This window comes from Struthio camelus, chromosome 15, assembly GCF_040807025.1.
Source record: "Struthio camelus isolate bStrCam1 chromosome 15, bStrCam1.hap1, whole genome shotgun sequence".
NCBI lineage: Eukaryota > Metazoa > Chordata > Aves > Struthioniformes > Struthionidae > Struthio > Struthio camelus.
The window spans coordinates 10,248,044-10,268,985 of NC_090956.1; the positions used below are offsets into that span (position 1 = coordinate 10,248,044).

The following is a 20,942-nucleotide window of genomic DNA, read 5'->3' on the forward strand; positions in this document are numbered from 1 at the left end:
CGCCAGCCGCCAGCCGCGCCCCCGCCCCCAGCCTGCCGCGGCTCCGCCGCCTCCCTACCGCCGGGGAACGGCAGCAGCAGCAGCGGCGGCGGCGGCCCGGCAGGATCCCCCCGCGCGGATATGAGCGGCCAGGGGGCGGCAGCGGCGGCGGGGCGGCCGGCCCAGCGGCTGGACAGCGGTAGGGGCGCCGGGGGGGCGCCTGCGGCAGATGCTGTGAGGCGGCGGCGGCGAGGGGGGACGGGGGCGCCTCCCCTCCCTCCCTCAGCGGCGGGGGGCGCCGCCGCCGGGGGCCATGTTCTAACCGAGCCGCGCCGCTGGCTGCTTTTGCTTCCTTCCGTCTCGCAGAGGTCTTCCTCGCCGAGGAGGGGCACGCCGCGGCACCTGTGGCCTTCCTGCAGGAGCTGCCCAGCTACCGCTCCGTGCTGAGGCGCCGGGCTGCCGCCGCGGAGGGCCCCCGGCCGCCGCCGCCGCCCGACCCGCCGCGGGGGGCCGAGCTCGCCGCCCGCCCCCTCAGGGAGCGCCCGCTGAGTATGTCGGAGAAGAGGCGGTTAAGGTGAACTTCCATCTCTTTTGTCCCCCGGGCGGGAGCGGCCAGGTGCCGGCGCGGGGCGGGGCGGGGGGGGAAGCGACGGAGCTGGAGGGGGAAGAAAGTGGTCGACACGGGGAATTAGGTGCTGCAGCCAAACGCGCGCCTCGCTGCCCCGGGGCTGAGGCTTGCGGGGGCCGTCGGGAGCGGCCTGCCGTTACTAGCGGCTCCTGGCTCCGCTCCGCGGGTGCTGCTGCTCTTCATTCTTCCTGGCACATCTCTCTACTCCTCCCCCCCCCCCCAAATGCCCCCAGTGCACAAAGCTTTTGCGCTTTCTCTGATGTGGCTCTCCCTACGCGTGGAAAGAGAGCGTTTTTGATCCTCTTTGGAGATCACTTCACTTTATTTTTTTAATTTCTTTTCTGATTCTTTTCAACGCCGTCCTCCGCCACGAGCTGAGAGCGTCAGCGGCCCTGAGCCGGAGGTGGCTGCGTGCCTTGCCCCACCTGCGTTTCCCAGCCTGGGAGGGCCTGCTGTCACTGGTCTTACTGGCAGGCTGAGCTCTCTGGAGGAGAGAGGATATGAATGTGTTTGTACTACACTGTCAGAGAATAACAGGATCTTTAAGTTAGGTGCTTCCTGGTTGTGGAGCAGGGGAGAGGTGAAAGTACAAATAATACCTGGTCCTTTGGGCAGAGCAAGAGTTCATTTGTTTGCAAGAGCAGCAGGAGCAGCCTGACTGTGAGCAGTTTAATCCTACAGGCTCTAGAGAGGAACTGTAGATCTGGGTCGTGGTAAAGGAAAGTGCTTAAAACAGAGTTGTATTTGAAGGTGGGTCTATACAGCTGAGTTCCTCAAGAGAAAGGGAGTTGGGCCTTTCATCACCCCGAGGTGCTGGTGGGGCCTCTTAGCACTTCTGCAGATCAGGACTTCTTGTCGGGGTTGTGCAGCCGCTGCCAACGCACAATGCTTGATAAGTGCCCCGAGAACTGAACACTGGTCTTCTGTAACGCAGATAAACGTGCAGCCCACGCCTCTATTTAAAATGCAGACCAAACACAGGCCATATAGTTTTCCAAAGTGCCTGTTTAAAACACCACATGCTGTAGCCTGAAATCTTTTGAGAATAGCTGTGTGCCTCTTTATTTGTGGCAAGTTAGGTTTAATTCAGATTCCTGCCAGAATACTAGTTTTACCTTCAGCTGAATAGAGTAGGGACACTCTGTTAACACAGAGCACGCTTGGCGCTAGCTGTGCTTCTGTTGCTGTGCACAAGTGATTCAGCCAGTCGCTTATGCACATACATAGCTTTGGGTGCAATTTACAGAACTGGAGCCTTTATCTTGTAGTCTTGCGCAGCCTCCTTGTGGGTACTTCACTGCTGCCCTTTAGCGGCACCAGAGGCTGAAACAACGTTCTCAGCATACAAGTCAGTTTTCATGCTATGTGTCTGGGGTTTTTTTGTTTGTTGTCTCTTACAGCTTTCCAAAAGAAAGAATAAAATGAAAACTCTGAGCCACTTAGAATTCTCCTTGCTCCTGTTGCTGACCATGCAACAGTTTTTTATGGTGAAAATTTCCGCATGTGGTGTGAAGATCTATAAGGAGTTCTTGAAAAATGACAAAAATTCTATACAGATAGTTTGCGTTACATCTTTGGTGCTAGTTTGCAGCTTATTATTAGAATAGTTCATCCCCCCACCTGCAAAGAAATAACTTTTTCAAATTCATTGAGGCAGCATTTTTTTGTGAAAGTTTCAAAGCAATATAAAAAATGAATAATTAAAAAAATTAATTTTGATAACATGTCTTGTATTATGCACTAGAATGCAATATAAAGGTAAAATGATAAAATCCAAATTGGGTGTTTAAACGTCTTTATAGTGCGCTCTCTCTATATATAGAAATAAATATATGTATGCATATGTATATCTTTTGAACTTTTTCTTCACAACATATTTTGACTTTTCATTCTGACTTCGACATCTTTTATTTTTCTGTAAAAAGAAAAATTTGTATTTTGAACAGATGCAATTTTAATATTATGTAATTTAAAAATTGTAAGAGCGTCTTGGTGACAATAACTTTGATCAGAATTTTTGAAGAAAGTATTTTTTCTGACTTTTCCAGCCATTGTAAATATGAAATTCTCAACAGAAACGTTACTAAACGTCCCTGCAGGGAGTACAGCTGCACATCTCTATGTTGTGCTATTGTCAGTTGAATTTTTTTTCCTGTGAGAGCGCTTGTCGTATTTGAGTTAACATGATGTCACAGTTAACAAAATGACCAGTTGGGGACAACTGTTACATATGTTACATAGCATATGTTACACCACCTTTTTGCACAGTGATACCCTTCTGAAGGCTCCAAGCAGGCTCCATTGTGCTAGGTCTTGTTACACACAGTGAAAAAGTAGTTCTTGTGCTTAGTAATTTTATTTCCCGTTTCTTAGGGACTCTCAGCAGGCTAATATAAGATATTTATCTGAATGGAATCAATGGAGAAGAACTAGTCGTAAATCATGGAAAAAAGTTCTTGATGGAGGCAAGGAGTTATTACCTTACCTGGAGCTTTGGCGGCATGATATTCACAGCATAGAAGGTATTTGTCTCGTTATGTTGGTTTCTGCTGTTTCAAGCTGCTTCTGTTACGGATAGTGTGTAGTTTTACACGTGTGTACGTAGTTTCAGATATAACTGTATGTGTCTGAGAAGTTACCTGCTTCCTTTATTTTTGCTGATGAGAAATCCATAAAGGAGTAGATGGAAATATATTGGATGAAAAGATGGTTATGTTTCCACTTCAGGTATATTGCTGTGAACCCAGAATAATTAAAACTAGTGTCAGTTTTTTTTGAATTTGTTTTGACTAGTGTCAATATTTCTTCCTAGTTCGGTGTAACTGAAATTATAATCTGTTCCTTTTATATGTGTGTATATGTGTGTATATATATATATATATATGTATAGCCCATTTTAATTAGCAACTCACACATGTTTCTTTTATTCCCAGGGAAATTTGGTACCGGCATCCAGTCCTACTTCTCCTTTCTGCGTTTTCTGGTCCTGCTGAATTTTATAGTATTTATCCTGATGTTCAGTTTTGTTACCCTTCCCAGCATCATTTCTAAATATGAAATTTTCAACAGTAGCTTTGATAGAATCCCCACAAGAAGCATAGGTAACCATCTTCTTCATGTTCTGTTATCATTTATAAGATTCTGCTCCTCCTCCCTGGCCCCTGAAAGACAAGCGTTTGCTTTGTAAGAGCTTGCCACGTTTGAGCTGATTTCATCTCACGGTGTAATGGGCATTGCTATTCTGCTGACTTCTCCTGGCTTTCTTTGACAGAGCCTCACTGCACGGTTTATGCACCTAGTGGTAATAAGGGTCTTGTTTACTTCTATGCTTACTTCAACGATTTGCTCACTGGCGCTGTAAGTCATCAGATATTCTTTTTAAGTTTTTAAGTCTCGTGTAACGTGTAAAACGTGAAAAAGACTTTTACTCGGGGAATGTTGTTTTGATAATTTTGAAAAATGGTAAGGCATCATTGGGGTAAAATGGTAAAGTATCATTGGGAGGGTGAGTTTCCATACTGGCTGTTACTGAGAGTGCATGAGGCCTGGTTGGTCGCGCGCTGCAGCCTGTGCCACTCTTCCCCAGCTGCCAAATGTTTCATCTTCTGGAGCACACATCCTATTGTGCTCTCTGTGTAGGGTCCTGGTGTGCTTGTCACAGGGCTCTTTGACTGGAGAGGGGAGGGATTTAAGCATGCAATGCCTGTGTTAGTTTGTTAAAGACAATGTCAGTATTTAGAAGCTACAGACTGCCACAGGTTGCTTGGTGCCCAGTAGTAATATTTTGTTTACAAGTGTACAAAATGCTTGTTAAAACCAGGTTGGATTTAACTGAGTAGTTGTTGCTGCTGTTAAAAATGCTATTTAAACTTCATTTTTTTTCACAGGGATTCCTGGAAATGACAAGTTTGTTTTATGGCTATTACGCAATAGATTCTGCATGGATCGGTACCTTTAGGTACAACTTACCACTAGCATACCTGCTGACTACGTTTGCTTACCTTGCATTAAGTTTCCTCTGGATAATAAAAAGGTAAAGATGTTGGTGTATTTTATTCACTGCTACCTGTTGCAGAGCTTACATTGCATTCTCACCTGTAGGGAGTATACTGAATTATAGAACTATTTTATATGGAGAAGGAGAATCCTCTGCCAATTCTGTTACGTCTTTGAGGATTCAGCACCACAGTAGCCTTTGTCTGGCTCTTGGGGAGCTAAGCCAGCAAAAAACTAATAATTCAAAAATGTAAGTTGTTTAAAACAAATGAACCAAAAAGATACAGTCATTTTCCAGCTCGGTTTCCTGAGCCAGTTCTTTGCAGCGTCAGAAAAGTGTCGGATGAGGCCAGAACGTGTAAGTGTGGCCAAGTGCAGAGGGAAGTAATTCGTATCAATCCTGGATTCAAATAACTTTGGTTGCTGCAGAGCCTCACACCGAAGGTTCCTAGAGACTTGCTGATATAAAGCAAGCATGGTTGGTTGGCCTTAGAGAGATCACTTAGCCTTTGAGCCTGGTGGCTTGAGGTGTGGGGCTTTTTGTTTTTCTGTGGATAAAGTACTTCTTTAAGTAAAGTTGCAATTTTCTCTAGGTGTGTGGAAGGATTTAAGCAGAACTTGGTGCATGATGAAGATCAATTTCAGAGTTACTGTAACAAAGTCTTTGCAGGCTGGGACTTCTGCATTACAGATCTAAATGCAGCACGGCTAAAACATCGCAGCTTGCAATATGAGCTCAAAGTGAGTAACTCATGTTTTTCTTTCATTATGGTTTGATACAGCTTAGATGGCTACAAAGAGGGATATAGGACTTTGCAGATAAAGAGACTGAGGGTAAGAAAGATTTGAGTAGTGTATATTTAGGGCGGTTGGGGAACCCACATCCTCTTGCACGCTTTCTGAATAGCAAGAATTGTGGTGCAACATGGGAAGGATTGGTGCTGAGGTTGAAAGCCCTTCCCCCCGCCCCCTCATCCACCGGGGACTGAAGCCAGCCAGTTAACTGCTTGTCTTATCTGCCTCTTCCTCGCATTCCAGTTGTTTCCTGTGTTAGTTTCTACATAATCCAACAGGAAAAACTATTCCAGCCATGGGCAAAACCCTTGTACTATTGGAAATCATTTTGGGTGTGCTGGGTTATAAGACTGCAATATGGTAAGCGGTTGTTTGGGGAGAAATAAAATGCAGATAATATTTTTCATACAAATTGAATGAACGTTGTTGCTGGTAAAAAAAGATACTGTAATTTTTTATGAGGTGTCTTTATGACATATATATACATGCAAAAACATAGATGCAGCTAATACATATTTGAAATCATAAAGCTCTCTGAAGAGAGAGTCTGAAAGACCTTTCTGGTGGAACCAGTACTTTGTTTGTCCTCTGTCTGTACACTGAAAACAGAGATTTGTGTGGTGAAATAAGGACTTTTGAAAAGGTATTTGCCAGTCACCATGTTTCTTCTTCAAACCATAAAGCAATAATAATTGATTTCACAAATTACGGTGAGTTGTTTTCCATTCCACTAAAGTTCATAGTCATCTTTTACCGTATAACCAGAGAGCCTCCTTCACTTACCATGCTGTTTTGCTGGGGTGTAACCCAAACCTTAGAAAAACACACCCCTTAATAGTACTGTTTGATGGAAAGATGTCTGCAGAAAATACCCAGCTTACTGAGGGTGTGCCCAAGTTACTGGGTTGTTGCCTTCACGGGCAGTATTACATTTTTGCATTAGCTAAGGTGAAACATAACAAGTTTGCCTGACCAGCTACTGGAGGGTGTGCTTCTTTCTGTGCCACCCTCAGTTTTTTTTTCCCTTCACAAAGAGAACAAGCTTAAGTCATAGGGCTGAGGACTGTTTACCTACCTGTAGAAGTGTAGAGATGAGTGGGCTGAAATACCAGTTTTGCGGTTTAGTACCAAGCTGTCTAGATCGGTCTCTCATAGTAGACAGACAAGTTGTCTTTTTGTCCTCAAGGGGATATGTTACTGGTATAATAAGAGGACTACCAGACAGTTGTTTTCAGCTAGAGGGCCTCCAGCCTGATGAGACTGAGCACATTGCCTGGGGCTTCCATTCCTGCATGGACGGATGTAAGTTAATGGAAGGGCCCCCTCACTTCAGAAGGTTTGGGCAGGCTGTGGAGTGATTCTCCTGGAACAGGATGTAGATCCTATCTCCTGGAGGTAGGAGACACAGTGGCAGTATTTTATACTGCACCAGAAAACTGCATATTCTTTTTCTTTTGTTTGTAGACAGATTTGGAAGAAGAAAGACTGAAGCAAAAAGTAGCTGACAGGACAGTGAAAGACAAGCTACGCATCTACTCTCTGAGAATATTTATAAATATAGTTGTCCTCGCAGTTTTATCAGGATGTTTTTACTCTATTTATAGAGCAACTGTCTTCTCTCAGGAAAATATCTCTAATGTAAGTATCAGACATGACATTAGGACAAACTACAGTAGAGGACTGGTGATCAGAGCAAGAGGAACTATTGCAAAAGAGTCAAGTATCTTAATATAGCACCTTCCTTGCAAGGAATCTGAAAACACTTGCTTTCTGTAGAGGCAGAGTTTGTTTAGCAGGAGGGAGTGAGAAGGATCAAGAAGCGTATACCAGAAAGAGCAGTGATGTCTCCCTTTGATACAGAGATTACAGTGTCATGTCTTGGAGCTAGTGCAGCTGCCAACAAAAGCAGCCCTCATTCTCCTTGCTGTGTAACTGTTCTCACCTCTGTGCTGTGCTGGCACAAATGCCTGTGTATCTGGACAGTAAACTGGCTCAGGGAACTGATCTGAATTAAAATAAACTTCCTTACGGTCAGTTCTTTGATCTGTTTTGCTGCTCAGCTGCAAAAAAGAATAGCAAGGAAAGGGGCTAGTAAAGATTATGAGCTATACTGTGGCTTACAGTGGTGTGAGGAAACAGGAAGAGTTTAAGCAGGGAGCACTTTGCAGAAGAAAAGGTTCTTGCATCATTAGTGAAGAGAATCTGGTTAGGGTGCGTTGTTCACCCTTTGCAGGACAAACTGTTGGGAAGAGCAGTTCAGAAGCAGAAAAGAAGCGGCCAACAGTACAAAATAACAGTAATTGCATTCCCTGGAGGACCCCTGTGATTGAACTGGCCTTATTATGAATAGGGCTTGCATTTTTTTTTTGTCCCCTCTGTATTGGTGATATGATGGGCACTGGCTGTGTCTAGGGGAAAGTGTGCTCTCTGAGGACCTAACTTTTAACTTCTGTGAAGTGCCAGGATTGCAGAGGGAGAAGCAGGGAACGGGGACTAAAGAGGTGTTTGTGTCAAAAGTATTGTTTGAGGGCAGAGAAGAGGATAGGGCAGCACTGAACAGCTTGGAGGAGAGCTTCAAGAGTTAGTATCTTGACCTTGCTGCAGTGAGCACATAGAGGAGGTTCTTAAGGTGATAGGAAAGTTGGAGGAGCTGCTTGGGGCCAGAGAGAGTAACTGGAGACATGTCTGAACTTTGACATAGGTCTCAGACGCGAGTCTTGGGGAAATGAATGAACTTTGTCAAACAGAAGGTTTGGGGAAGCACTAAAATGTTAATAGTGAGAGAAGGGATGTAGTTATTGGTGAAGGGACAAGGAGAAAGTAAGGGTTTATATCAGCAGACTTCAGAGACAGCAGTGGGCGGGCTTGTAGTTCCAAATAAGGGTGGAGGCTGAAGTCAAAGATGTTACCTGAGTCCTGGACAAGGCTTGTGGGTAGCTGGAGAGAGCATAATGTCAGAAATGTGTGCTTATGTGTGGTGTTACCTTCCTCTCATCTCTTCCTGTACAGAATGGCAGCAATATGAAATTTGAGGCTAATCTCTTGGTACAGTATTTGCCTTCCATAGTGATCACGTTGGCCAACTGCATTGCTCCTCAGATCTTTTCAGTTCTAATCAGACTTGAAGATTATTCACCAGCCTTTGAAATCAGGCTGACGCTGCTGAGGTGAGCATATTCTTACAATTGCCTTGGACATTTCAACAGCTTTTTCCTGGTAAGTTAGAAGTACTGTAAACATTCAGATGTCAAGAAGCAGATAGGCTTGACTCCCTGCAACGGATGGCCTGGGCACTGGAAGCCAAGAAGGCATTGGTTTATGTTTAGTTGGAAATTTTCATTTTAAATCTGGAAGCAATCTCCTCTTTTGATGGCAGTACAGCGCAGTCCTTTCAGATTCCAGGTTTTTCTCTCAATGTCATCTATCCATGTGAGCTAGAGATCTTCAACAACCTGAGTAATTAGTAGGGAAGTCCTGGCTGCAGCACTATAGGTTCACACTGCTCTGTGTGCAGCGTTTCCTTGGATGAACAAGCATGAGTGTGCAGCAGTGAACTTTGCTCGTATTATAGTGCAGCATAGCAGAGACCAAAGCGTGACTTTGCTCAAAGCAGAAGTTAAAAACTGTGGGATAAAAGATACTTTAAGGTACTCTAAGGCGTAAAGAACTGGAATTTGGCAGAAAAAGGTGGCAGGCTGAAGCACTGGAGCTCTGCCAGGTCCCTGTGCTTAGTATTTACTTTTTGGCTAAGTGCCTCTGGAGATGTCTGAAGCCACCCAAGAGGAAACGCCACACAAAAAGCGTTGTTACCTGGTGTCTGAAATGGCACTTGAGAGAATAGCAGCCCATTGCTAGTTCAAGGTGAGCAACTGAAACGATCTAGGAATGATAGCGAGAGCAGAAGCAATGGACTGTAGCATAAAGCAGGGAAGGTGAAAAGCAGTTGAACCTGTTACTGAAGGAAGAAATATTTGTTTTCTGGCTGACCATTCTGTTAAAGCTCTGTGCAACGCTTTCACATTTAGAGCCCCTTGCAGCTTCCTTGGACTCCTATGCAAGTTGAGTCAGGTGCTAGAATGGCTCTTTTTTGACAGGTTTGGAATCTGGTTTTGCCTTTCTTCCAGGTGTGTCTTTATGCGGTTGGCCAATATCGGTGTTCTCTTAGTCTCGCTATGGAGTCAGATCTCCTACTGTGCCACTGACAAGTGTAATGCTTGTGGATACAATTACGAACTCTATCCTGTAAGCAGATTTATCTTGGTCTTTAATCATCTGAACTTGTGATTCTTTTTTTCCATGCGACTTGCTTGTCTACAGGTATTCAGAATCAGATATGGGGTTGCTGTTCATGTTATGCCTTGTGCTGATTTTTACTACTTGATATAAACCAGTAAAGTTCTTGTATACATATCATATACCTTTCCTTTAGCTAAAAACTCTGAGTATTGGTCCAGTGACAGATTATCAGCTAACATAAATAATCCTCATGGTAGTCAGAAGGTCTAAGTTAGCTGCATTTTGACACCACTCGTGTTAGTTACTGCGTTTTGCACCAATGAGACAAAGGTCTCTCCTCTTGTTATTAAAAAAAAAATCTTGGAAGCTTTTAGAACAGTTAAAAGCATTTTAGAAATGGGAGTTAATAGGATTTGAACTTCATGGTGTTAGTTGATTTAGAAGTTTCTTGTTTTAGTGACTGACTTTTATTTATTTTTTTATTTAGACTTCTAATTCTCTTTTTTTCTGACTTCTTTTTATAGTGCTGGGAATCTCAAGTTGGTCAAGAAATGTATAAATTGTTGATATTTGATTTTATTATAATTTTTGCTATGACTCTATTTGTGCATTTTCCTAGAAAGTGAGTATCACTGTCTTTTGAGCATGTTTTTACAAAATGACTCATGAAACATAAGTTTCTTTTTCCATTATTTATTCCCTATATTTCTAACCAGATTTCCAGTTTTAAAATAGAAACATACTTCTGGTGATTTCATTACTTGTGTTTGCTAGTTAAATAGCTGTGTAGTTTCTGATATTTGAATCTTTGCTTCTTCGGGCATTTTTCTGTTACATCACCTAATGGCTTTAATGTTAAATTTCTGGTGTTCCGAATATGTATTTAAAATGTTAGGATTCAGCTAAACTCCATAACTTCCCTCTAGAACTAATGATATTCTTTGTCTTAGGTTGTTAGTTACTTGCTGCTCTTGTAAGCTGGTTCAGTGGTGGGGTTTGCAGGAATTTGGAATTTCTGACAACGTCCTGGAAATCGTTTATGGGCAGACCATCTGCTGGATTGGAACCTTCTATTCACCACTTCTTCCAGCAATAGCAACCATGAAATACTTTATCGTCTTTTATATTAAAAAGGTAATGAAGGTGTATGGTAAATGAAGAAAATTGAGTTCACCTCTGTGTTTTTTTTGTAAATAAAGTTGACTTTTAAAGAAAACAAAAACCCAAGGATTCAATGTACTGGAAAAGAGGTAACAGAATTTCATTTTCTTTTGTATTTTTGCTTTTAAGAAAAGGTAGAGTTTTGCTTTGAAGTGATCAAGAAAAACAACATTTTTAATGACTACTGCATCAATTATTTATCTAGTTCTGTAAGAAAATTGTGCTAAAGCTAATTTATAACACTTTTTTTGCAGTGGTCTGTTTACTAGCAACAAAGCTTAGAACTTGGACAAGATTTTGCCAAGTTAAACTTAAACAAAAAAAAAAAATCAGTACAATCCTAAACGAAATGGAAAATCCAAGATGGAATGGAAATTCGAGACCTGGTTTCTGCTTTTTGGAAGTTTTGTTTTATGACCAGACAGTTCCTTCTGTGCAACAAATTAATACTAATATGTGTCCATTCCTTCTTGTTGGCAATTCAAAACTGAAGTGTGTGACCTAGATCATACACCATATGACTGATGCCTCTTGTCTTTGTGCAAGTGTACGAGGCTCTCTGGAACAAACCCTTGACTCCAAAACAGGAGACATTGAGTGCTACTGGGATGTGGAGTGTTTCTGCTTTAGTCCTTTTCAGTCGACGTACTTCAAAGGAAGGCTATGTGGTGGTAAATGCTACTGTATTTGAGGATGGAGAATTGAGGTGGTGAAGAAGGTGTAATTGAACTTGTATTTTTAGGTATATTTATATGTTTGGATATTTAGATATTTTATTTAGATATATGTTTAGTCTTGCTCTCTTTCCCTCTTCAGATTAGTTTGATTCACACATGTAAACCTTCAGCAAGGCCTATCAGAGCATCAAGTTCCAATTTTTTCTTTTTGCTGGTGCTGTTGATTGGGCTCCTCTTGGCTTTTATCCCTTTGGGAGTCAGCATAGCACAGTAAGTGACAATTTAACTTTTATGAAATTGACATTTGCTTTAATGTTAAGGTTGTCAGTTCCTTAAAAGCAGACATGCAACTTTGGAGTGACAAATTAGAATAAAATATGCTCGTGTATAGTAAATTATTACTTAGTCCATACACATTAAAATTACTCTTTTAAAGGCAAAGGCTATTTTTGCATCGTGAGGAAAATTGTGTTGAGATTGTGTTGGACTATTTTATCTTGATGTTTTGATACAGCATCTCTTTTCTGTTTTGTTTTTCTGACAGTATCCCCTCCTCTAAGGCATGTGGGCCATTCAGGAATTTTAACACTTCTTGGGCAGTTGTTCCAGATACCATACTTGGGTTTCCAGCTGGTTTGCAGAAGTTCCTTTATGGTATAGCGTCAGAAGCCTTTGCGGTGCCTTTTTTTATGGTTATCTGGTGCGTACTCTGGAGACCTGGTTTAGTCGTGCAGCTGCATGGTTCATTTCCTTCCTTACTGAACAGATACCGCAAGTATTAGACCGGACTTGCTCTCTGCAGTCAGAGGCATCACAGCCCATATCAAGTTCTTATGTCTTTGCCCATTACTCACATTCCTTAGCTTTATTCCCTTTCCTCCTAGATGTCCCATATCCCTCACTTGTCTTTCTCAAAAGCATTAGCTACCAATCATTCTGCAGATCTGGTATTCACAAATCCTGTCCACAAGCCTTGGTTTAAAAAACAGTCATTCTAGAAGGTAAAATTCAATGTAGAATCATAGAATGGTTAAGGTTGGAAGGCATCTCTGGTTATTACCTAGTGCCTTGCTCAAAGCAGGGTCAGCTAGAGCCGGTTTGCCCGGGTCCATGCTCAGTCGGGTTTTGAATATCTCCAGGGATGGAAATTGCCCAGCTTCTCTGGGCAACCTGTTCCAGTGATTGATCACCTTTACAGTAAAAAAGCTGGATTTTTTTTTTTCCCTTATGTTTAAACAATTTTTTTTTATTTCAGCGTAACCTGACTGTTTTCAGGTCTTAGAGCCTTGTTACATGAGACTTTCTGTAACTTCTGCACTTGAGAAACCATGCAATTTATTTCAGGTTCCACCCACCTTTTCTTCCTGAACACCTGTTTATGTGTTCTCCTGAACTGTCATTGTGTACACAGGAAATATCAAGTCCTCTCTTTTGGTTAGTGTTGGGACGTAGATATTTGGGGTGGAGGCGAGGTGATACCCAGAGTTCTTTCTAATAACTTTTCATAAAGCCTATGTAGCAGACAAAAGGGGAGTTGTACTGCTACCCTAATACTTCTTATCTGGAAGAGAAAAGATGTGATTTACATAGGCATTTGTGACATTCTAGTTCTTGCTACTGCTCTTCATTTCATGGACTGTGGATAACATTCTGGGTGACAGATTACATCAGAAATACATGATATAAAGCATTGATGCAGTATTACTCTGTAGCTGTTTACCATAACCAAACCACAGCAGAAGCAAGGAGTTACTCCAGTGAAACTCATTAAACTTGATTTCTGATGAGCCTTCCCCACCCCCCACACCATGTTTAGAGCAGGGCAGGAACTGATGGCCTAGAAAAAGCTCTTAGGGTGCAATCTGTAACCTCTGCAGGATGTCCTGCCTCTGCATCCTCTAGCACTCTGTACCTCCCTGCTGACAGCACAAATATCTTGGTAGCTGCTTTCAGTCAGGGCTATGCCCTGTCTTCCCATGCTGTATGTTATTCCCCCTCCCATCCCCCTGCCCAGCAGCTTCTCTACTATCTGAAGTGAATGCCCAAATTGGCAATTCCTCTGGCCTTTAACAGCTTTTTTTAACTGATTCTGTGTTTTGCATAATATTAATGTAATGCTGGTTTGCTGTTTGCAGCATCGTTATGTTCTATTTCATTGCCTTGGCTGAAGCACACAAACGAGTTGTTCAGCAGCTGAGGGAACAACTGGTTATGGTGAGATTAGACACATTACTTCTTTTTTTACTGCTTAAGTTTTCTTTGTGTGTTGCATCAGTGATCAGGAGCGCAGAGGAACAGCAGTTTTCTTAGTCTTCCAATTATTTGGTGTTTGGACAGGCAATGAAGAAAGTTTTACAAGTTATACAGGAAAAATCCCAAGCACTAAAGCATTCTTCAGTCTAGTTGGTTTACTTGGGTATCAGCAGCAGCTGGAGCAAGGCCCAGTTATGTCAGCCCACACACGTGTGGGACAGGATGCGCCCCTATGGTGTGGTGCCCCTGTTCTTTACCCACGGTCTTGCGTATGTTTGATCCTGCCAAAGTAGAACCTGAATCTTGTGCCTTCTGCCCCCTCCGCCATTTTACACAACCCCCATCTCTTACCGTCTCCACTCTCGCAAGCAAGAACCTCGTTTTTCCTACCTCGTCGTATTTGGTCTGTTTTCTGAGTGGAGGTCCCAGTACTGCCTGCAACAGATACTCTAGGTACAGCGAGAGATGGAGCAAGTCACCGCTAACAAATCTTTCTGAAAATGTTGCCAGTGCAGATATGCTTATTTGCAGGCCATCAGAGGCTGCTGCCATGCACCAGTTTGATAGCGTTCACATGCTGTGTTCTGAGAAGCTGTGCTGAAGCCAAAATCTAGCCTTGCTAGTAAGGCTTTCAAAGCTTTTTAGGAAGTAGCCCCTCTTTTACTGTATGTTAAATATGGCATTTAAATATGGCATTGTAAGAAAAGCAGTGGGTTCAGCGGAGATATTGAAGAGTAAGTGATTTTGGAGTGAAATTCTTGCTGCTTTGTGAAGGACTCCTATCTGGACTCCTATCTGGACTCCTGTCTTGGCAGTACAATTTTAAAGTTTTATGTGTGTGTCGGATGTTTTTACTAGGCCCAACACAGAACTGTTAACGTGACCTAACGTGAGGTGAATGAAGTCAAGACCGTTGTAGACCTAAAATTGTTTAGACAGCTGAGAGAGTGTGGGGAGCCACTAATCAGCTTAGCATGTAGTGAATACGCTGCTCTGTTTCTCATAAAGACATGAGTTGAATAGAGGTCATTTGTAGTTCCTTCTTCTGTTTATCTAAAAGGCGTATGTTTTATTCTGTCTTTCCAGGAGAGTCGTGACAAGCTGTTCCTAATCAGAAAGATAACAGAAGCTCAGAAGCATACTTGAAAACCCCCCAAAAAACAGAACTTGACTTTCTGAAACTTCCAGAACCACTAGATAAGAGTAGAAATGTCTACAGCACTTAAACCGAATAGCTGACGAGCACCTTGACTCTGCAGTCTATGTAATGAATGTTTTACGTTCTTAATGTTGATTAAGCTAATGGGGCTTAAAAGTTACCCAGACTTGAAATTTAACTTACTTGTACTGTATTAGCCCTGTCCAAAAAATTCAATGGTAGGATGCTTTATTGCTGCTAGAGTTTCAAGGTTGTCAGTGTTTATGTTAAATCCCAGTATTTCTAGGGATTTTGGGTAAAACATGCTCAGAACTGAGATTCCGTTCAGAAACTCTCTGAAGTGCTTTTATAAATTAAGCTTAAGAATTGGTGGGGAGGAGGAGCGATTTTACATGTTTGCAACTCATTTCTCTTTTAAAACCAAAGCAAAAGAAACACTTAAGTCAGTATTTTGAAATAGTGCATTGGAGGGAAAATACTGCATGAGTTTTAAATCAGTTTTCTAAGTATTTCTCTAAATTTTAGAGAAGAGGCTTAGACCTTTTGCTCTGAAGTAGCAACTGCAGTTGAACACTAGATAACTGACGAAAATGATTTAGGAAAAAACAAGCAGATAAAAGAATTCTGAATAAATGCTAGAAGAAACCACCAGTTGTCTGAACACGGAGGGGTGTACATCTCTAACAAAGGCAGTCAGTGGCTGTGATACTAGTCCTGCTGCTAGGGATTGGCCTTTGTTTAAACACGTAAGGCTTTCTTGCAGTTTAGTCTGCCCACAAACATCTGGAATACTATTCTTTCTGTTCTAAAATGTGAATGCTGGAGAGTTTAAACAAGTCATTTATAATACAGAAATATAACATTCAGAAACTTTCATGTGCCCGCACCCTTTACGTTCACCGTGATTCTTACCCCCGAAGTGAATCGACGGAGCTGTGTGCCTCTGAGATCAGTATTTCTAAGCAGCCTACTGGGTTTTTTTTTCCTGTATTTGAAGACTGTGGTTCTGTTAAGGATTTTCTGTAGAGAATTCTGGTTGCGTACATTTCTTGAAAGCTATAGTGTAATTAATATGTGAGATGTTGTAGTCTTGTTGTATAATGTTTTGGAAATTTTTTTCTATCTTCTTTTTCAAGAAAGTAACATGCAATAAACGACTCGATTTTTCTTTTTTAATAATGCAGTGTCCGGGGCTTTTATTGAACACTGGAGGTGAGTTGACCTGCGGAGGTTGCGCCCCTCCGTCTTCCTTACCCTCTGGAGGCGGGCAGTGCCTCCGCCGAGTCTGGGCGCAGGGCCGGCGCGCTGCGCCAGCGCGGGCGCTTCTCCGCGCCCGCTCCCAACGGCGGGGCGCTGCCGTTTCCATGGCAGCTGAGCAACGCCGGCCCTGACTGACAGCTCCGTCGCCCAGTGCGGAGCCGCCGAGGAGCGCCGGGCAGCCAATGGGAGGCGCGATGGGGCGGGGCGAGGGAGGAGCGCGGGCTACGGGCCGGCCGTTGGCGATGACGTTACCGCCGGGCGACGCGCCCGAGGAGGCGGCGGGGTCAGCGGGATGGCGGCGGCGCCGCCGGTGCTGCGGCGGTCGCTGGGGCGGTGCCGGCCGCTCTGCGGCGGAGCCGGTACGGCCTCGGCCTCGGGGCGGCTCCGCGCCGGGCGCCGCCGTCCGCAGCAGCCGCGCGCCGGGGCCCTCCCGGGGCCCCACGCTCCCGCCCGTGGCCTCGGCTTCGCCCCCGGCCCCGGCCCGGCGGCGGAACTCGCCTCACGCGTGTCTCTCCGCAGGTCTCGGCGGCGGGTGGCGCCCGCCCGCGAGGGGCGCTTCGGCCCGGCGCTGCAGCACGGGGGTGACCCCGGACGGCATCAACAAGGTCGTCGTGGACCGCATCATCCGCGTGGACCACGCCGGGGAGTACGGGGCGAACCGCATCTACGCGGGGCAGATGGCCGTGCTGGGCCGGTCGGCGGTGGGGCCGGTTATTCAGGTGAGCGGGCTGGAAAGCTGCCGCCTCGTTTCTTCTTTACTTTGCTTTTGTTTAACGGTGGTCGAACAAAGCGGTAGGGCCGTAGCCTTTATAGCAAGGTGGCTAGTTGTGTATGTCTTTCTAAATGGCTTTAAACATGTGTATTCATAAAGAGTGCTTGCATTACTTGATTAAGGGAACTATAACTCAGATATTTGCTGATATTTTTATGTTGCCCGTTTGTAACTATCCTTATTTGCCCTTCTTCCTGTTTCCTTTGTATGTTGTGAATACTTACCTGTAAAGTTAGTGTGGGTGACCTGAGCAACGTGTTTATTTCTGTTCTTGCTATTAGTTTTATTTAAAAAGTCTGCCTTTTTGGTGTTGCGCTTTACTATGATTTGGTTCTGTTTCAGCAAATGTGGAATCAAGAAAAAGATCATCTGAAAAAGTTTAATGAACTAATGGTTGCATACAGAGTTCGACCTACTGTTTTATTACCTTTCTGGAATGTAGCAGGCTTTGTTTTAGGTGAGCTTCTACTATTATTATTGTTTTATGAATTCTTTGAATGTATAAATTATTCATGTTGCTTTGAATTTCATTGTTTGGATTTGTTTGTACCACAATCATAGGGGCTGGAAGTGCTTTACTTGGAAAAAAAGGTGCAATGGCTTGCACAGTGGCAGTGGAAGAGAGCATATCGGATCACTATAATAGTCAGATCAGAACTCTTATGGAAGAAGATCCAGAAAAATACAGAGAATTATTGCAGGTATTTTACTGTGACCTAAAAAGTAGTTTAACAAACTAATTGAATTATGTAATGAGACTTTTTTTTAGAACAATGTGACAGTAGAATTGCAGTAGATCTTTTCGTCCTGTAACTTAAAACTGTGAAGGCAACAGAAACCTTAAACTAAAAGAATGGTTGTTCCTTTAACATGCTAAATTGATCAAACACCAAAATTAAAATATGTTAAATCAACCTCAGCACACTTTCAGTAATTCAGTAATTTTCTTTTGATTGGGAGAATTGTACTTTAATTTTGAATGTTTTTAACTGAAATGAAGAGTTTAGAGTAAAAGAAAATGGGAAAAGTGTGAGGAGTTGTGTGGTAATATTTTGGTTATACTGGATGTGATTATATTATTCAAGCGTTGAATACAGAGTGTGAAAGGAGCCGATATACTTGTTAGGTCTACAAGAAAAATAATTCCCAAGTATTTTAGTCATAAAATTGGGACACGTTTTGTAGGTACTTGTGAGAGAGGACCTGTTTCCACATGCAGCCCATTGAGTTTGTTTGTGCTTTGCTTGCTCTAGGGACTGCATGTTCATTCCCAACTCTCTCTGCTGTTGTTATGCTCAGCTGTGCATAGTTTAGCCTGTGGCCGTGTCTGGTTACTCCAAACTTGTCCTGTTGTCACAGAAACAGTATCTGAAGTAACCCAGCCTGTGCTGATGTGTATGACAGAAATATTACTTATAAAAGTAAAGGCTAATAACCAAAAGGTGCAATATAAAGAGGAAAAAGTTAAGCAGCAAGGCTAGTCAGCCGCCTCCAATTGGAGGAGGACTAAAGATGAAAGTGAAAGAGAATATGAACCCTGTGGGCCGGTGTCTGTAGGTGCTGCAAATTACTAAGCACTTCTAGGTATATGTAGGCATCTTAAGAGAAACTTCCTTAAATCTTTCTGACCCAATTGTCAAAATACAGAAGAAAAATAGTGATGTAATTAAACCTCAGCTATTCTATTTGAAGGTGCTGTTTAATTTCTGCACTAGCAGTGCTCTTTGCCTTTGTCTCTGTGAGTTTGTTTTTTGTGCTTCACTTGCTGTTGGAGTCTCTTCACAACTTTTTTTGTCCTCTGTCTTGTTCTTTAGCGTATGCTAGAATGGACGAAAGCCCTGCTGGCTTACAGGGGAACAAACACCCTTAATAAAATCTGGCAAGGCAGCGACGTTAATTTTTTAATTTAATGTGTCCGAGTAACTGTTGTATGTGTGAAGCTAATTAGCATTGCAAGTTACCCTTGACTACAGGTTTTCCTGAAATAGTGGGGAAAAAGTTATATTTTAGATTAACTTTCTAAAGATTTTTCAGAATATTAAAATAACTTTAGGTTTGAGGGATGCTGTAAGCCTGGCAGGACAATTCCTTTCTCAATGAATTGGGGTTTCAGGTCTTTAAGAAGCTGAACGTTTTTGAGAGAGACCTGGGCCTCAGATGCCGACCCTGGTGCATGCAGTGGCCAAAAGCATGTGATTTTTGTATTCTAGCTGCCTCTTTCTCTGTACAGTAGACCTACTAATGACCTACTATTTTTAAAGATAATAAAGCAATTTCGGGATGATGAACGGGAGCACCATGACATTGGGCTCGAGCACAACGCAGAGTCAGTAAGTATAGTGTTAACTCGTTAGTGCTGTTAGCAGGGATCTAGGTGTGATAATCTCCCATATCCAGTGACTGTGACATAATTCTTCATGTGAGGGAAGAAAAAAAAAAAAAAAAAGGTTTGATAGTCCTTCCTGAAAATAGGTGCAAGATAACACTGAAATGGCACTGCATCTTATAGCTTTTTTTTTCCCCGTCTAGAATAGAATTGAATCTGTTGGAATTTATGTGTAATATTAAAGTGATTTTTGCTTTCCTGGGAAGTGTCCCCTGCTCAGATTTAAAGTGTTTATTTAGCGTTATATTGAAAATATTTAATCTAATAAATATTACCCATACAGCTGGGAAATTGAGGCATTGTCTTGATAGACAAACACAGCCGCATTAGGAAGGATGAAATGCTGAACTAAATTTTATGCTCATAGGAGGACTGTGTGACTTCCCAACTTCTTTCTCTTGATTTGTGGAGAAATAGAAAACGTTCTGCTAAGTTGATGTTGATTTAGTTTTATCTAGGGTGGTTGAAATTACAAATATAGTTACATTATTAAAATAATGCTTGCTGTGGCTTATCACAGATTAGATTCAAACAAAACATGTTATTGGAGTGTTAGATGTATGTAATCTTTTATTCTTTCTTTTACAGGCACCAGCTTATTCAGTTTTGAAGATAGCTATACAGCTTGGATGCAAAGCTGCTATATTTTTATCAGAAAGAATTTAATGATATTTTCCGTAGCGATTGTGGTAATAAACTACGACACAAAAATGTGTGAAATCGTGGAAGAAAAATAGTCATTTTATACAGCCTTTTAAATTTTTCTTCACTAAGCATCTGATTAGGCTATCCTTTCTCATATTGAGTACCCGTTCAATAAGTATCTGCATTAAGGTCAGTGGAGCTAAATGTGAGCGAAGATGACAGAATTGGGTCCATACGAACTAAACCTCCTAATTCTGAAACTGTTCACAAGGTGGCAGTAAAATATATATGTATATACATGATTCATACATATATAAAAATGGTAAATGTATTCTCCCTTACCTTCACATTTATATTTATTTGAAGGAAGCTGGAGCTCATTTTAAATTAGTTGGTACTGACTAAGTAGGATATTTTTGAGTTCTGTTTGAAGGGTAAGTAAATGAAGTCCTAGTAATTATTTCTTTTCTGTCTGTCTTGAATAAAGACTGGTTATTATAAGACTTCCATTTGAATACTTTTTTTTGGTGTTTTTAGGGTCACTTCTCAATTCCTTATTTAATCAGAAATTCTATATACCTGATTTTATCCTGAGTATGCAGAAGGAGTGGACCCCTGATGTGAAGCACGTGGGCAGAGCAGTGTAGACCACCTGTAGAATCTCATCTAGTATTTTGTTACAGCTTTCAGCTTTATCTCCCTCTGTATCTAGACTTCAGTGGCTCTTGAATAAGGACTGTGGCTTTCCTAGTGTAGGAACAATTTCCCCCTGTTTCCTGCTGGCATCTTGGTGTGGAGCAATAGAAATACACAAGACAGTTCTGCCTACCTGCTCTGTTAAATGCTGACCAGAGATGACAAAATACAGACAAGAAAATGGCAATGAAATTAGTATGTCTTACACTGGTAAGAAAAGAGACTTCCCTTAACGTGTGTCTGAGAGCCTGGGGATAGAAACTGTTAATGGTTCCAGGCAGGCAGAGAGAGGGATTGGT

The 20,942-nt window shown here is 42.5% G+C and overlaps 2 protein-coding genes across 2 annotated transcripts; both read left to right on the forward strand.

Moving 5' to 3' along the window:
• Positions 1–64: 64 nt before the first annotated feature.
• Positions 65–16,059, forward strand: TMC7 (transmembrane channel like 7). Its single transcript, XM_068908660.1, has 16 exons — positions 65–178; positions 346–553; positions 2,981–3,129; positions 3,541–3,708; positions 3,879–3,964; positions 4,495–4,640; positions 5,197–5,344; positions 6,863–7,036; positions 8,408–8,565; positions 9,523–9,640; positions 10,159–10,256; positions 10,585–10,768; positions 11,612–11,742; positions 12,017–12,172; positions 13,608–13,686; positions 14,812–16,059. Exons 1-16 carry the CDS (start codon positions 121–123, stop codon positions 14,869–14,871), a joined length of 2,121 nt encoding a protein of 706 aa, XP_068764761.1. The 5' UTR covers positions 65–120; the 3' UTR covers positions 14,872–16,059.
• Positions 16,060–16,400: 341 nt separating this feature from the next.
• COQ7 (coenzyme Q7, hydroxylase) lies at positions 16,401–20,450 on the forward strand. The gene is made up of 6 exons (XM_068908349.1): positions 16,401–16,503; positions 16,664–16,863; positions 17,259–17,373; positions 17,478–17,617; positions 19,178–19,246; positions 19,891–20,450. The coding sequence occupies exons 1-6, from the start codon at positions 16,437–16,439 to the stop codon at positions 19,966–19,968; spliced, it is 669 nt and encodes a 222-aa protein (XP_068764450.1). The 5' UTR covers positions 16,401–16,436; the 3' UTR covers positions 19,969–20,450.
• Positions 20,451–20,942: the final 492 nt, after the last annotated feature.